Consider the following 15687-nt stretch of genomic DNA (forward strand, 5'->3'; position numbering starts at 1 on the left):
CAGTCAACCCCCTCTGCCTCCTGAGACAAATGCCACTCAATCAAATGATGCATTTCACAAAGGAATAAAAAATACATCATTGCCTCTTTCTCTAGCAATATGCATGCTACACGCACCCTAGGTGGCTTTGCTGGGCTCCTCCAAACCAGGGCTCTAAAGTGCGACCAATTTGGTCGCACATGCGACCTAATTTCTCAATGGTGCGACTAAAAAAAATCTGAGGTCGCACCGGTGCAACCAGCCGTTCAAAAAGAAAAAACCTCCGACTCTGAAAGGCCCATATCATGGTCTAAACCAATCAGAGATAATGAAGAGCGGGACCCCCCTCTGATTGGCCGTGTTCCAGATATTCCTCTTTATTCTACTTCATTTAAGAATGCTCGTCAGAATTTTGCGATTTTCACTGGCTACAATATTGCATCTGTCAGTTGTCAAATTTGCTGAACAAAATGTTAAACTTCAATAATTGTTTATAGTCAACTTATATATTGCATTTATTTAAGCTCAACAGCATAACCATACAGCTTCGCCACATCGGCGGGAAAACACGGCACACGCAAAGTAGGCTACATCCATGGAATCAGCCGTTCAAAACCAGTCTGCATGAATCGTATGACAACTGGATGGCAGGGGATGCGGACAAGGTATACACCGCAGGGGAGAACATGAGAGCCCCAGCTCGCCGCATAGTAGCCTGGGTGCTTTAAGCATGGAATAAGCTGGATACGGAGCGTGTGAAATACTATGTGTGTGTATGTGTGTGTGTTTGTGTGTCACTCTGTTCGAGCCTGCATGAGAGTTCAATGTTGTCATTAGCTGTTACGTCTTTCTGACCAATCGCAGTTCAAGGCCGACCTGGGCTGTACCACTTCGGGAGGGGGCGCTCAGTTATTCCCCTCTAGACAAAACCGAATTGGTTGCGACGTTGACCCGGCGCCGCCCGAAACGTTAACGGGCCACAGGGAATTCTCCCAACTCTCCCGATTACCACTCTGCGTGTGCGTGCGTGCGTGCGTGCGTGCCTGTGTGTGTGCAGGCGTTATTCAATTGCCTGGTAAACATATAGGCCTACGGTAATATTCATACTGGTTTAAATAATGCATTTCATAGTAGGCTATTTTCCCATCGTTGCTGAGCAAGAGTTTTGTTCGAAAGTTCAGTGATAGAAAACAAATAATAGTCCGGGCTATTGCCAAAGATCAAGAAGGCCAAACTACATGAGTTGGCCATCAGAGGGGCATGTGACTGCAATTGAGGATAGTCCATAAGACCTGGAGCCATGAGATGTTCAGTTTGAAGTTTCAGTTTAAAACACTTGCACTTTTAATCTTTCATTTCTTTTTATCTTCAGATGTTTTAAATTTAAGTTTAAGTTTAAATTGCAGCTCAGTGAAGCACTTACAGCACCAAAATGTTTCAGTGAAATTACCTTTCTTGTGCAAATATTCAAATAAAGAACATTATGTTGACCAGATTCTTAGTTCATCATTTACAAGTCAATATTGCCTATATGGACAGCTATTTAAAAAACGTGAACCTGTAAAACTGTAGTGTTGAATGCGATATGGTCGACAATTTGGGTGCACCTAACTTTTGTGCTGGTGCACCTAAGAAAAAAAGTTAGGCGCACCAGTGCAACCAGTGAAAAATGTTAGTTTAGAGCCCTGCTCCAAACACATGGCGCAAGTCATGATGTTGAAGCCGTTTTACTGTGAAGTCTGTAGCTGATAATAGATGGCCCTGGTGCTCCATGATGTTGCCATGCAGGAGTTCTCTCCCCGAGTTTGTTGTGATGGCTGGTTTAACCTGTGCACTCTGATAACTTAAAGTACAACAGGTGTGCAGCCTCACCCAACCCCAGAGCCCAATCAGATCTCACTCGGGCCAGGTGAGGCTGCTTAAACCAGCCATCCTCCACCCACGGTCCTAACAGAAACCCTCCCCAGTCCAGCTAGCGGTCCACTGCTGGACCATGGTGTGCTGGTTACCGGTCTGCACTCCCCTCCATCCTGGCCCTGCCTGCTATTACATGAACTCAGTGTCTTCTAAATCCTTTATTCATGTGTTTATTTTATTGATGTCTTTGTCATGCGTTTGAGGGCAATGGCCTCCAGAATCGTACCGGCTCCTCCTTTTCCCCACCCTTACATTTTCCCTATATTTCGACACCAGTTTCAAGGCTAAAAACATTGATCATCGTTATTTATTGCCATCGCCGCAACAAATTTTGACGAGGGCAAGCAAACGGAATTTACTCCAACATCAAAACTAATTAATCCCAAGGATACAAGATTGGGATGAAAGGGTGAAATCTCGAGGTAAAAGTTGGCTGGGTTGCGTAACACAGGCCCGACTTGAATTGGATCCAGAGTCATGAATGTCGTTGTGTTTTCAGTTATCTTCCAGGGCTGTCATTAGGTATGATGGATGATCTCCATGGGTGCTTTCCACTTAACTGCTTCCCTCAAAACTACCCACCATGTAAGAGATTCCCCGAGAGATTCTCCTCTCTACCTCCACAAAGCTCATCACAAAATGATTAATGTTGAACTACATAAATATGCAACATTGGGTGGAGAATTTTCCGAAAGAACCTTTGTGATAAAAATACTCTGAGTCCATACTTTGTTAGCCTGGCATCGGCAGACGAATAGCAAACTGCAAGTCCGTTGCATTTTTGATATTCAAGTGGCGTCAACAACGGGCGCAAACCAAAATGCATCTGGACGCCATTAGATAGGCCAACAACCGATGACAGCAACGAAACGGGTGATGCACACTAAAGTTATTTTCTAAGTGCAGTCCCCTGTTCTTCATTTAGTAACAATATAGATCTATCCTCAAACATGAACTCCTAACCCTGGCAGGGTCAATGCCCACTCTGCCAGTTGAGCTAGATAGGAAGGTGAATGTAAAATGTGAGGAGATTTTAAAGCAGAAAAGCTACAATTTGTAACCGTATATTGCAAAAGTGAATATGAGAGTAAGTACGAAGTACAATCTGTTCCATGCGTCATCCTAGATCAAGCTGCCATAACTCTACCTAATCATTAATGACATGAAACTGATTCCACTGTCAGTGGCTTTCAAAAATATATCTGAAAACATAATACAGCATTTGTATGCAAGTCTATGTCATTCTATTTCCATAAATCCTTGTCATGTGCTCTGCCAGGAAAACAGGAAACCACCCATCGCGTCGAGAAGCACTCCTCATTTCAGAAGGAGAGGGGAGGTTTAAAATCACACGCACACGCACACACACACACACAGGTACGGGGAGATGAAGACGCATTATGATGCATTATTACCGCTTGTTTACACAGCCCAAGACATCCACCCCCCCCCCCACAGAACCCGAATAAGTGAATCAGCAACGGTCCGCGGCCCCGGTGACAGAGACAGCGCTACGGCGGTATGCTCCGGTCCCCCCCCCCCCACACGAGATGAGAAGCAGCAGAGATGTGGTGCCGCTGTTTTTCGCTCATCTGCAGACACTGGCCCCACAGCTGCTATAATCAAGATGACCCGCCCTCCCTCCTCCTCACTCCCCCGAGAGAGGGAGCAATGTATGGTAGGGTGGGGGCGGGCGGCCGGGGGGTGCTGGGGTTACAGAGATGGAACCGACGATGGGGGGGGGAAAGGTCAACGCCGGCATCCCACAGATGAAATGGATGCCTTCAGAAAGGAAGGACGAGAGACGGATCATAATGGAATGGTTCCTTCCCGTGGTTTTACACATAGAACACCTGTCATGTGGCCCAGACGTATACCGGATGATGTGTGCCTGGCTCGAATGGCCGGATAACATCAGGGTTGACACTTGACAATGATAAAAGTGGGAGCGGGTATACATTTACAACACCGCCAACTGACAAAAGTATTATTTTTTCCGTTATGTCAGATTAGATCCTGTATGGTTGAAGCACTTTTTATTTGTGTTTTACATTTCTTTATTCATGTTTCACTATTATTCATGTTTATGATTATTGTTTTATTAAGTTTATTTTTACACTTTCTTTAAGAAAAGGGAATAAATGACAAAGAATGCTACTGCTATTGTTTGTGAATTTAGGAGGGTAACCATAAAACGAGCAGACAGCAGGATAAAAGATTTATCCTCAAACATTGACAAACTCAATGCAGCGTGTCGCTAACACAGAGAGCAGCAAGATGAATGGAGAAATTAAAAACAGCCGTGCGGGCTGTTGAAGTCGCCGTTGACAGAGAACACAGCCGCCGAGAGCATGACTCCCTAACTGAAAGTGACAGTTGGCTACCACCCCTGTCTGATAACGTCACCGGTCCTCATTAGCGGGCTGAAACAGAGGAACTACAGGGGTAACAGTCTTGTCTGGCAGATTGGCCCAGGGTAAAATAACGGCGCAAAAAGCAAGCCATGTGTATTAAACATCCCCAAATCAAAGTGTTTCAGATCTTTGATTCCCGCCACGAGACCACCTGAAAGGAGCTTGTACAAATATATTTCAGCGTATGTGTGTGTGTGTGTGTGTGTATGTGTGTGTGTTTGTGTGTGTGTGTGTGGGGATGAACGGAGTAAATTGCAATTTCAGTTGGAGTTTTATTCCGAGACAACAGTTCCCATGGAAAAAGAGAAAACTATTTTACTGTTTTTCTCTTCATGAAAACCTATTACACCTCGAATCCAGGGCCCCGGAGAGACCCCCCCCCCCTCCGAAAACACCTGAACCCCACCCCGCCCCCCCCCCCCCTCCTCCTCCGTATCCCACTCTCTCTACTCTCTTCGCTCCGTTCTTTAGGTTTCAATGCACTGATTTCCTTCTTTCTTTTGTCACAGGCGGTTACAATCAGCACCTTTCTCTGCGCTGTAATCAGGGGCTCGGTGGTGCGCGGGCTGGGGGGCTGAGGGGCTCTGAGCCGCGTCGGCAGCCCCTCACTGCTGTGTGATCTTGGAGAATCAAAAAGAGAAAACCTCGATTCCTGCCTCCTTTTATGTGACGCACGCCGCCCCAGACAGCTCTGTGATACGGGCTGGCTTTGGTCCCTTGCATGTTGTTCTAGCAAACGAACGACGGAATACATTTGCATGTTCACTAAAGCAAAATAAACCGTATTCGTATTCTGCAGTCTGCTTGCCCCCCCCCCCCCCAAACAAGGTCTCAAAGTCTCTCCAATCCATCCCATTCTTCCCCAGTATCTTCTGTTGCTATTTAAATGGTTTACAAGGAAAGCCACCTTGCCAGGTCTCAAAGAAGCAGTCAAAGCCACAAAAATAAATATTGCATTTGCAATTATCCCCACTGCCTGTTGCTACAAAGTGATTCACCCGCACCTGAAGTGCCACATGTATGTGTTTATAATGAGAAAGGTTGGCAGGGGTTGGAACTAAATAACAGCTGTTTTAGTGATATTTGGTTGTGGTAATTGCTGTTATTAGGACTACCATGCAGGACACCGTTCAGGGCTAGTGGTAAACATTCACAGAACCTGGCATGTCATCTGTTCTTGTGCGAATGGTGTTCCCTGGTAGGGCAATAGCGATAATGTAACAGGGGCCTTTGTAATAGAGAAGTTAGGTTTGGTACACACGCATTCAAACTGAAGAGGAGGTGGAGAGGTTTTGTGAAATATCAAGGGAAATATGCTGGGAATCCCATTTCTAGTTCAGCAGATATCACAGACATCTCATCAATGGATCCAGTCGCGATAGACTACAACAGACCGTCTATAGATGTTACTTTTTAAACGAAAATGTCCCACTAGGCCTTTCAATTCATGTTGCAGCACTGTCTCAGTGCTCCCTGATGTTAAACATGAAAAATCAAGAGAGTAGATAGACTATTACAGAGTCAGAGTTGTATTCATGTATTCATCAAGGCCAATTTATTCATTCATTCATTAGGGCCAAATTCCCCCTAGGGCCCCCATTGCATGGAAGGCCCTGCATCTTGGCAGAGCTCTGTTGACAGCCGAGCCCTGGGTTGGAGAACATTGAAGGTTATGGTAGTCCTCGTAAATCCCCCAGAGAGGAGTTAAAAAGAAGGGCTATCAGTGTGGATTACCGGCAGCCTGGAACTATAAAGGCTTCAAGGAAGTTCATCCCCACCTGCTGCTATCACAAGAGAGAACAGAAGAGGCGGTTTCCATCATGAACTGAACAGGCAGCGATCCGTTGAGAACATTGACTCTTTCTGAGAGTACTACTCGGTGGTAGGAGAAAGGCCGGGTTTATGAATGACATTTTTTTATTTGGGGGCAGTTTGGTAGATGAACCCTGAGTCTAGTGTAAGCAACACACAATGCAGCGAATCATGTTCAATAGCGACCTATTGAACATGAGTCCACAATGGGAACAAGGGACCACAATGGAAATCAGCCTATGGGCTTTTTTGTGTTATCCTTCTGATCTGATGTACATTGGTATGCTTACCTTTGTGTAGATAAGGAATTTCAACCAATTCAATCGATCAATCAACCTGTGCTCTTACGCTACATGTAATCCTCTCTCGCCTTCAAAAGTCTGAGACGTCTATGGAGAACGTCTAAGAAAGTGGCTCCAGTGCTTCCCCTACAGCCCCACCTGGATGGTGACGATACGGGGCAGGGGTTGGCGTGTGTTGGCTCCTCCCTCGATGGCGATCCCCAGCGTGGTAGCGCTCTTCCCGACCCTCACCAGTTGGGAGGTGGGATCCAGCAGACCCGGCTACGGCAAGCGGGAGAAGACACAGTAGTTAGGAGAATAACAGTACATCATCCGCTAAGAGCAGCCCGGCTTTCAAACTGCCAAACTGCCATTGGGAAGGATCCATTTGTAGGAATACAACTCAATGTTTGGACAGGAGACACATCACAACCTTTATTTTGTTGTTTGTTGCTAGGCTGATTGTGTTTCCCTTCAGGTTCTGACAAGATGATCGTCCCCTTTTCTGGTGCGCTGTCAACACTCTGCTCTCCACTGGCACAGAACTCCGGAGCACTTTGAAAGAACATCACGGCAGCAAATTGCGGGTAGGCTTTTAGAGAGCACATAAACACAAACCCCCTGAATCGTTAAAAGCTGCTAGTGTAGCCTTTAATACATCAGGCGGTGTCGTGAGAGATCTCTCCCAGCACTTCCACTTTGCCTCACCTATGACCATTATTCTGTTAACTACGGTTCCTACTCCCTAGTTCCTGCTAGTTTCGCCCCAGCACTGCCTCGCTCTGCATCCGTGGTGAAATGATCAAAATAACAAAGTGCCCCTGGCCTCAGCCCGGTAGACGCTAGTTTCCCGGGGGAGCGTAGGCAGGCGATCGTGGAGCGATCGTCCCGGCAGAACGGCCACGAGACAGCGTGCCCCACCGCAAATCGTCGTGTTTAGTCAACGGCACGTAACCGTCGCGGGCCGAGACACCTCTCTCTTTTGACGCTTTATCGGTGAGAACAAAGGTGGCGCTTGAGTCTTTTGTGTGCGCCGCAGCGCTGTGAAAGATGGCGTGACAAGGGCAATGGAACGGAGGGATGGAGTGATGGAGGAACGAGCGACTAAAATAATGGATGAGGGACAGAAAGGGAACGTTTACATGACAACACAGAGAGAGGAGGGAGAGGAGGTTAAATCAGGGACCAGGGTTTCTGAGGACAGAAAAACATTTGTGATTCAAGGAACAAAGAAGACATTCTTACATGCGAGTCATTAATCTTTGAGTTGACCAAACAAAAAATACTTAAATCGTCCCCCACCCCCACACCCATTCACCAAATTCTTGCACACCATCCACCTGTCCATTTACAGTATGTCTCAGGGATCATTCACACCAAATCGGGTGCTGCAGCGATTACTGCAAGCTGCTGCGGCAATGGGGCAATGTCACTTCACGCCTCATCTGTGATGTTGACGTCATGTTGTGAACCTAAACCACTCCTTTATGTTGAGCTGGTGTGTGGTGAGTGTGAATCGGCCGGTACCCTCCCTCCATCCACCTGCCATAATCCACCCATTAACCCATCAACCATCCATCTATATATCGATCAATACCTCCCTCACTCCACCTGCCCACACATCCATGATCCGCTCACACATCCTCCCATCTACGACCCATCTTCCCATCAACCTTCACCCACTCATTCTTCCACCTCTCAACCCATCCACTCATCTCCACCCACTCACCGGTCTGGGAGTGTGCTCCCCCGCCCCCCCCGGGCCGCCCTGTGGGGGGCGTATGCATGCGGGGCGGCCGGGGCCGTCCTTACTAGTGTGGCCCTGAGACTCCGGGAGGTCCACCCCACTGTCCTCACTCAGGGTCTGACCCCCGTCCGACTGCTGGGCCAGGGTCCCACCTAGAGGGGGGGTAGGGGGTGGAGAGTTGTGTGTGTGTGTGTGTAAGGTGGGGTGGGAGGGGGGTAGGTGGTAGGTGTGTGTGTGTGTGTGTGTGTGTGTATATATTGTGTACGTGAAGGAGGGAAGGGGTTTTGGGCAGATGTTTTTAGTTAAATAAAATACACAACGTATTAGTCTTCTGCTCTCCCAGCAGATACAATTGAGATAACAAAGATGAGATTAAATGTATTTTATAAATCAAAGAACTGAAATAAGTATGTTTCACCTTATAATGGGGAACAAATATGGTTGAACAAAGTCATATTCTTTAAACAGTAATTCCGATTCAATCATTGATTTTCTTTTTCATTTAGTATTTAAATTCAAAGACATGAACTCATTCAAACTACATTCGAGAGTTAGAATTAATAGTCTTTCCAATGAGTTTCATTAATACGTTACGACTTTACATTTGAATGCAGGAGTAAATGACTCGCTAAGATGAATATATTTCACTGAGCCCTGTTCAATGATGTGGGTTTTTTGCACAATATGTTGGATATTTAGCTAAAAAAGGAGTTGCCATGGTCATAGTCACTTTTCATTTGGCTCCCTTGTAGAAATGTTCTGTGTATTAAGGTTCGATAATTTTTTTATGAAGATTATAAAAAAAACTTTCACTTTCATATTGAGAAGTTGACATGAAAGAGTGTTGAAAAATCGATCCAAGTGGAGAATAATTAATAATAATCTATTCAAAGAAGTAGGGTACGAATCTTTCCAATCAAACTAGAAGTGAAATCACAGACTCCTGATATCACTGGATAAATAGAGCAAAGGCTTCAAGGAGGATTCGACTATCTGCAGCATCTATATTTGGTGAGGCTTGAATACGTAATTTCCACTTAGTCTCTGACAGTCAGAAACACTGCAAAGTCAACTAACTGTTTATTCATTGAGCAGTCGCTGAATGAATAATCCAAAGCATTTACAGTGGTAGTCACATCGTGAATGAGCAGGTAGAGGTTCGGGCATCTTGTTAAAGAATGCTCAAGCATGTTCAACACCAATGTGTGGACATTGGGATTTGAACCCAGGGCTTCTTGGTCGAAACCCCTTAAGTGCTAGACTACAAGTAAGAATAATATATTCAAGTGTCACCCAAAATACAAAGTAGTTGGAAAGCCCACTTGTCTCTATTTAGATCACATATTATAAATGATATAACAGGGGAACAATACTGCCTCAATCTAGCACCTTTCAAACCTCCATCTCCCTACATTCTGCTGTTACGCACGCACCACATCAAAACACAGACTCCTTTCCTCGACCCCCATTAACCCTTCAGACCTGCTTTACCCAGGGGGAACCCCCCACCTTGACCTCCCAGTAACCCCCGCCAGGCTCACCTCCAGGCTGGGGCAGGGGGCGCACTTCGTTGAGGTCTGGCTCCGCGTTCTGCCGGTGGAGCTCCACCGTCACAAACCGGGCTTTGGGGGAGGTCTTGGCCGAGGCCTTGGTCTGTGGGGTGTGGGGCGGAGGATGAGAGGGTGGAGGTGGTGGCGGATGAGGCGGGGCTGGAGCAGGGAGCGGAGGAGGCGGAGGAGGAGGTGGTGTGGATGGGGACCTGGGGGAGGGCTGAGGGCCCCTGGTGGGGGACTGGACCCTGGGGAAGGGCCCGATGTGGTGGCGGTGGACCATGGCCAGCTGGGCCGCGATGGGCGGGAGGGAGGGGCCTTTCCTCTGGACGGTGGCGTACTGGTGGGAGGAGTCTCTACGGGCGGTTCGGTGGGGGGGGAGCGGCGAGGGGGAGGGGGGGGCGTGGTGGTTGCGGGAGGCGGGCGCGGTGAAGTAAAGGCCGTCTGATTGGGCGGACTCGGAGGAAGTGCGCTTGTCCACCTTATCCCTCCGGCTGGGTTTCCTCTGAACCCCGGGGGGGGGCGGTGGCTTAAAGGAGGGGGGGGGCTCGGGTGTGGACGAGTCGACGTCGTCCTGAAGGAGGAAGAGGAGGAAGAAGTGGAGCAGGAGGAAGCCAGCGTTGTTAGTCTTCCGGAAAACACATCAAAACATAGGAAAACTGCTGTGTCATCCTTCCTGTCATGCTCACTCACTTGTTCTCACTCTCTCGTCTGTTTCTTAAAGATTGATAACATATCCACATTTATACAAACAAGTTTGACAGGTTGAAGGTCGCAGGTTCGATTTCCTCCAGTCTTCCAAGGCAAGGCAGCTGTATAGTAACCCAAAGGGGATGACTGACACTGAGACATGAGGCACACACCTGATGTTGCATGCAGTGAATTAAAATACATGAAAAAATGATTGGAGAGAAACTAAAAGTGCAAATCAGACATGGGTTGGTTGATGGGTTGTTGAGAGGACGCGGGGATACATTTGGGTCTGTAAATGACGGTCGGACCCACTTTGATCCTTTGTATTCAGTATGGATCATTACGAATGTTGCGCTATACTGTTGCTCTGGAAACCCTAGTTGCTATAGAATTTTATTTGATCTTGGATGCAATTGAGGACATGTCTCTCTTAGCTAGACACATTCAGACTGAATGACCATCTGACTACCATCAGATAATGCTGTTATTTTACTTTATTTATTAAGGTTAGTCTCATGTAGGCAAAAATAATAATAAGATTTGTCTTGGATTTTAACGATGTCCAGCTGTGGATGAATGCAAGAGATTTCAATGCTTCAATGGCCATTTATTAAACAGCAAACATGTTTTTAATAACCTTCTTTACACAAAAAACTTGTTTCAAAGTGTTTAGAAAAAGCTCCATTGAGATACAAATCACAACACGACACTGAATTCCGTGGATTATTTTCCATATTGGTGGGCTCTGGCGCTATGGAGCAGTGCACTGCACGGGCAACGGGAACGATGCATTATATTCTTTGGTAAGTAACACAAGGCCTAAAAACACTGATCTGTGTCTGTGGCAGGAGACAATGTCACAGCATGTAGCTTGTACACACAGGTGTGTCTTCACAAGCTGACTGTGAGAAAAGGTTGACAAACTCCACCATTGAAGATACTTGGGGTCTCCAACTTCACTCCTGTGTCCCCCGTAGCCTGACTGATCGCGTCGTGAGTGTTCTTCTGCAACAGAAAGGTGGAGGATGAGGAGGCTAGCTGTCGATATTGACATTAAAGTGTAACATTTCAGAGAGGATAGCTATAATGTTAACGATAATAGCCAGCGGGTAGCTAGTTCCCTTATCCTAAGTATATATTATGTTAGCCTCCGTAGCTGTTAAATGGATTCCGATTCCTTTAGCCTCAATTTAATGCCTTATTGACAACATGCTGAACGAATGAGTGTAGATTTAGTACTTACCAACAGAAAGAGGACTTTGGCGCAACATTGCAGCCTCTTCCTGCTCTACATCTTAAATGGCAGTTATGGTAAAGAAATATCGCAGTTGATGTATACGGGATGACTGAATTGTCCTCAGCAATCGTTTTGATTTACAGCACAATTGCACAACCCCTCCCTCCAGTCCAAATCCATTTGCATCTCCACAAAACTGAATCCAATGGAGCTCTTTGGTTTCATCTGTCTGTGTCTGCCAGGAGCCTGAGCGGTTTACTGTGACAGGAGTCGTCCATTTTCAACTGTGATCAACTGCCTGCCAAGCAATGATTTGATGAATTCCAGATTCCAGTGTTCACTGATCGCCTCCGCACATCAGCCAGGAAGTCGCACATCAGCAGGGAACTCCGCAGCAAGTCGTTGTTTTACGATTACAGGTTTATGTACTTTGATTAAGTCGGTAAAACACGCTTCTGTGAGCAAATGTCAGCTTTATTTTCAGTTGAAGCATCGAGTGTCCCAGACGGGCAGAATAGATGAAGTACATTGCGGTCTTACTTTGACATTTGTTTATAGTAATGTCAAACCTATCTGTCACCAATCTTTTACTCCTCATCTCTCTGCATCAAACAACTCCCTTTCTCTCTCCTTGTCACTTCCTTGTCTCCATCTGACCAACACTCCACCCTTCACCCTCAGCCATGCACCCCACCCCACTCTCCTCGACCATGCTTCCCACCAGCCTACTCTCCCCCTCCACCACCTCACCATCGGCCATCCCTCCTCCGCTTTCCCCCCACCCACGCCCCATCTTCATACTCCACCACCCTACCCACCACCCAACCCACCACCCTCCGTCCCCTCTGTGCAGGCTCACCAACGAGATGTCTGGCAGCAGAGTTTCTGAACTCTCCAGAGTGTCCCTCTCACTGTCCGCCACACTGTCGTTCTAGAGAGAGAGAGAGAGAGAGAGAGAGAGAGAGAGAGAGAGAGAGAGAGAGAGAGAGAGAGAGAGAGAGAGAGAGAGAGAGAGGCGAGAGAGAGAGAGAGAGAGAGAGAGAGAGAGAGAGAGAGAGAGAGCAGGAGAGAGAGAGAGAGAGAGAGAGAGAGAGAGAGAGAGAGAGAGAGAGAGAGAGAGAGAGAGAGAGAGAGAGAGAGAGCAAAAGGGAGATATGATTACAGAGGAATGGGTGATAGTGATAAAATGGAAGGGGAACGTTTTGAACATAGATGAAACTGTTCCTCTTAAAATGAAATGGCTTGTGGTGCCTGGTCATTTTGATTTAGTTGCTTTCGCAGATTTGTTTAGGGGCGTGTGAGTGGGTATGATACCCACATACAGATAAACATGACCTTTAAATATAAACTAAACACAAATAAGAAATATTTTCGATATAGGAAGAACAGCAGGAGAAATATCCAACTAAAGAGCATTAACAAAAGTGAAAAAGCACACAAGAGGAGATGATTACTCCGATGTATACACTTAATACACTAAATATATATACTGAATATTCTGTAGTTTGAAACCAGAAAGTAGAAAGCGTCTCTATTTTGAAACTTGCTTATCTGTGGAAACAAATGTCAAGCACCCATGAGATAGCTGAGTGTCTTGGTCTCCGGGAAGAAAGAGGTCAATACAATATGCTGTTCATAGCCTGCACGTCTGGGAGAAAGCTTTGTAATACTGGGTGGCTGGACCGAAATCCATGAAGGCACACACACACAAACACACAGAGACACACACAGACAAAAACACGCACATGGACTGACTAGCATAGACATGTACACAGACACTGATTCATGCAACCACAACCCATATAAGCCCAAAAGCAGGCAGACACATATGCCAAACAAATGAACAAAAACACACACACACACACACACACACACACACACTAACAGTGGCATGCACACGCATTAAGACACACAAAAACAATGACAAAAACAGGCACACACACGCACACACACAAACACACTCTTTCTCACTTATTGTGTGTCCATCCAAAAAGCTGATCGACGCTTCGTAAAAGCAGTCGATAACAAACAATCATCTTATCTCAAGCCCCTTAAAGACTTGGAGGCTGAAGATCAGGGTTAGCGATGTATCTGTGCTAGGGGAGCTGACTGATGCGGGGGGCGGGACACACGGCCTTTATTAGCACGGGCCGCTGGACCCAAACAAACGGTTCATCAATTCAGCTTAATTACCCCCTTGGTGCCGCGCTGGGAGCACTTAAGAACCTTTTATTTATCACAAGTTCACTACAGACACTCATTCTGCCCTGCATGGCTTCCCTGCCGGGGGGGGGGGGGGGGGGGGGGGGGGGGGGGGGGGGGGGGGGGGGGGGGGGTGTGTGTGTGTGTGTGTGTGTGTGTGTGTGTGTGTGTGTGTGTGTGTGTGTGTGTGTGTGTGTGTGTGTGTGTGTGTGTGTGTGTGTGTGTGTGTGTGTGTGTGTGTGTGTGTGTGTGTGTGTGTGTGTGTGTGTGTGTTTCTGTTAGGGGGCCACAGCTGTCCACTCCTCTGTCTTGAGCAACCTTGCATGCTAAGTGAGCTAATGGGCTAGGCAATACCTCACATGGTTCACTCCCTTATTTGTCAAGTACCCTAGCAACCTTACTACCAGAACACGCTACAAGTAGTAATAGCTAACAACTGAGCCGTCACGCCAACGGGCATGCAACGGGCTCCAATGTCCAACATCTACCTGCACTTTCACAATAAGGATCGGATTTCAGGTAGTCTCCTAAATGAGCAAATAGCATAGGATAGTAAAACAAATAGCAGAAAAACAAATGAGTATGTGCGTCAGGTATATGTCTTTGGGTGTGTTTGCATGTTTCCATTGAAAGCAGCTTATACTCTCTGCTCACAATATACCTGGCTCCGGAGTACGGTTCACAAATCCACTCGTTCTCATCCCATTCAAACCCCTGTGCTCTCTAATCTCCCACACACAGGCGCCATGGAGCCCAGGCACACATGCACAGGCCCCAACACACGTACACAAACACACATGCACAGGCACAAACACACATGCACAGGCACAAACACACATGCAGAGGCACCAACAAACATGGACAAACAAACTTGCACAGGCCGAGACAATATTACAAACAAATACACACAAGATGTGTGAGCTGGGCACACACATCTTGCGTGGGATTATCCTAAAAGCAAACATTTACAGACCATATAAACACACACACACACACACACACACACACACACACACACACACACACACACACACACACACACACACACACACACACACACACACACACACACACACACACACACACACACACACACACACACAACCCATGGTCCCAGAAAAAGTTGGGTAATTCGAAACTAACCCAAAAAAATCACCATCTCACACACACACACATATACAGTATATGCATATGCGTACCAAACACACTGAGAGAAACACACACACACTATCATGCACACCATTCCTCCACAGGGAGCCCTCCTGGAGCGACGAGAGACCGGACCCCCCACTGTCAGCTCACAGACAATAACAGCAAGCACCCTTATCTCTGCTCTCTCCATCTACTGTAGTGTGTGTGCATGTCCGTGCGTGTGAGTGTGTGTGTGTGGGTGGGTGTGTGCGTGTGTGCAAACGTGTATGTGTGTGTGTGTTTGTGCAAAGAGCAGCTGAAAGAAATGAGAGGGCCTCAGTGATTATGCAATCACGTCGTCTTGCAGAGGAGCTAGGAGAGGAACCAGGAGAGGAGCTAGGAGAGGAACCAGAAGAGGAGCTAGGAGAGGAACCAGGAGAGGAACCAGGAGAGGAGCCAGGAGAGGAACTAGGAGAGGAGCTAGGAGAGGAACCGGGAGATTAACCGGGAGAGGAACTAGGAGAGGAACCAGGAGAGGAGCCAGGAGAGGAACCAGGAGAGGAGCCAGGAGAGGAACTAGGAGAGGAACCTGGAGAGGAACCGGGAGAGGAACCGGGAGAGGAACCGGGAGAGGAACCGGGAGAGGAACCAAGAGAGGAGCCAGGAGAGGAACTAGGAGAGGAACCAGGAGAGGAACCAGGAGAGGAACCAGGAGAGGAACCAG

The 15687-nt window shown here is 47.1% G+C and overlaps 1 protein-coding gene across 1 annotated transcript in view; it reads right to left on the minus strand.

Moving 5' to 3' along the window:
* The window catches only part of whrna (whirlin a), a 112190-nt gene that overhangs the window by 2580 nt on the left and 93923 nt on the right, over positions 1 to 15687 (minus strand). The window contains exons 10-13 of the mRNA XM_056578740.1: positions 12490 to 12561; positions 9692 to 10274; positions 8133 to 8302; positions 6563 to 6685 (exon numbers count right to left, since the gene is read on the minus strand). Of these exons, the coding sequence (XP_056434715.1) occupies positions 6563 to 6685; positions 8133 to 8302; positions 9692 to 10274; positions 12490 to 12561 (948 nt within the window). The remainder of the gene's footprint in view (positions 1 to 6562; positions 6686 to 8132; positions 8303 to 9691; positions 10275 to 12489; positions 12562 to 15687) is intronic.

This window comes from Gadus chalcogrammus, chromosome 19, assembly GCF_026213295.1.
Source record: "Gadus chalcogrammus isolate NIFS_2021 chromosome 19, NIFS_Gcha_1.0, whole genome shotgun sequence".
NCBI lineage: Eukaryota > Metazoa > Chordata > Actinopteri > Gadiformes > Gadidae > Gadus > Gadus chalcogrammus.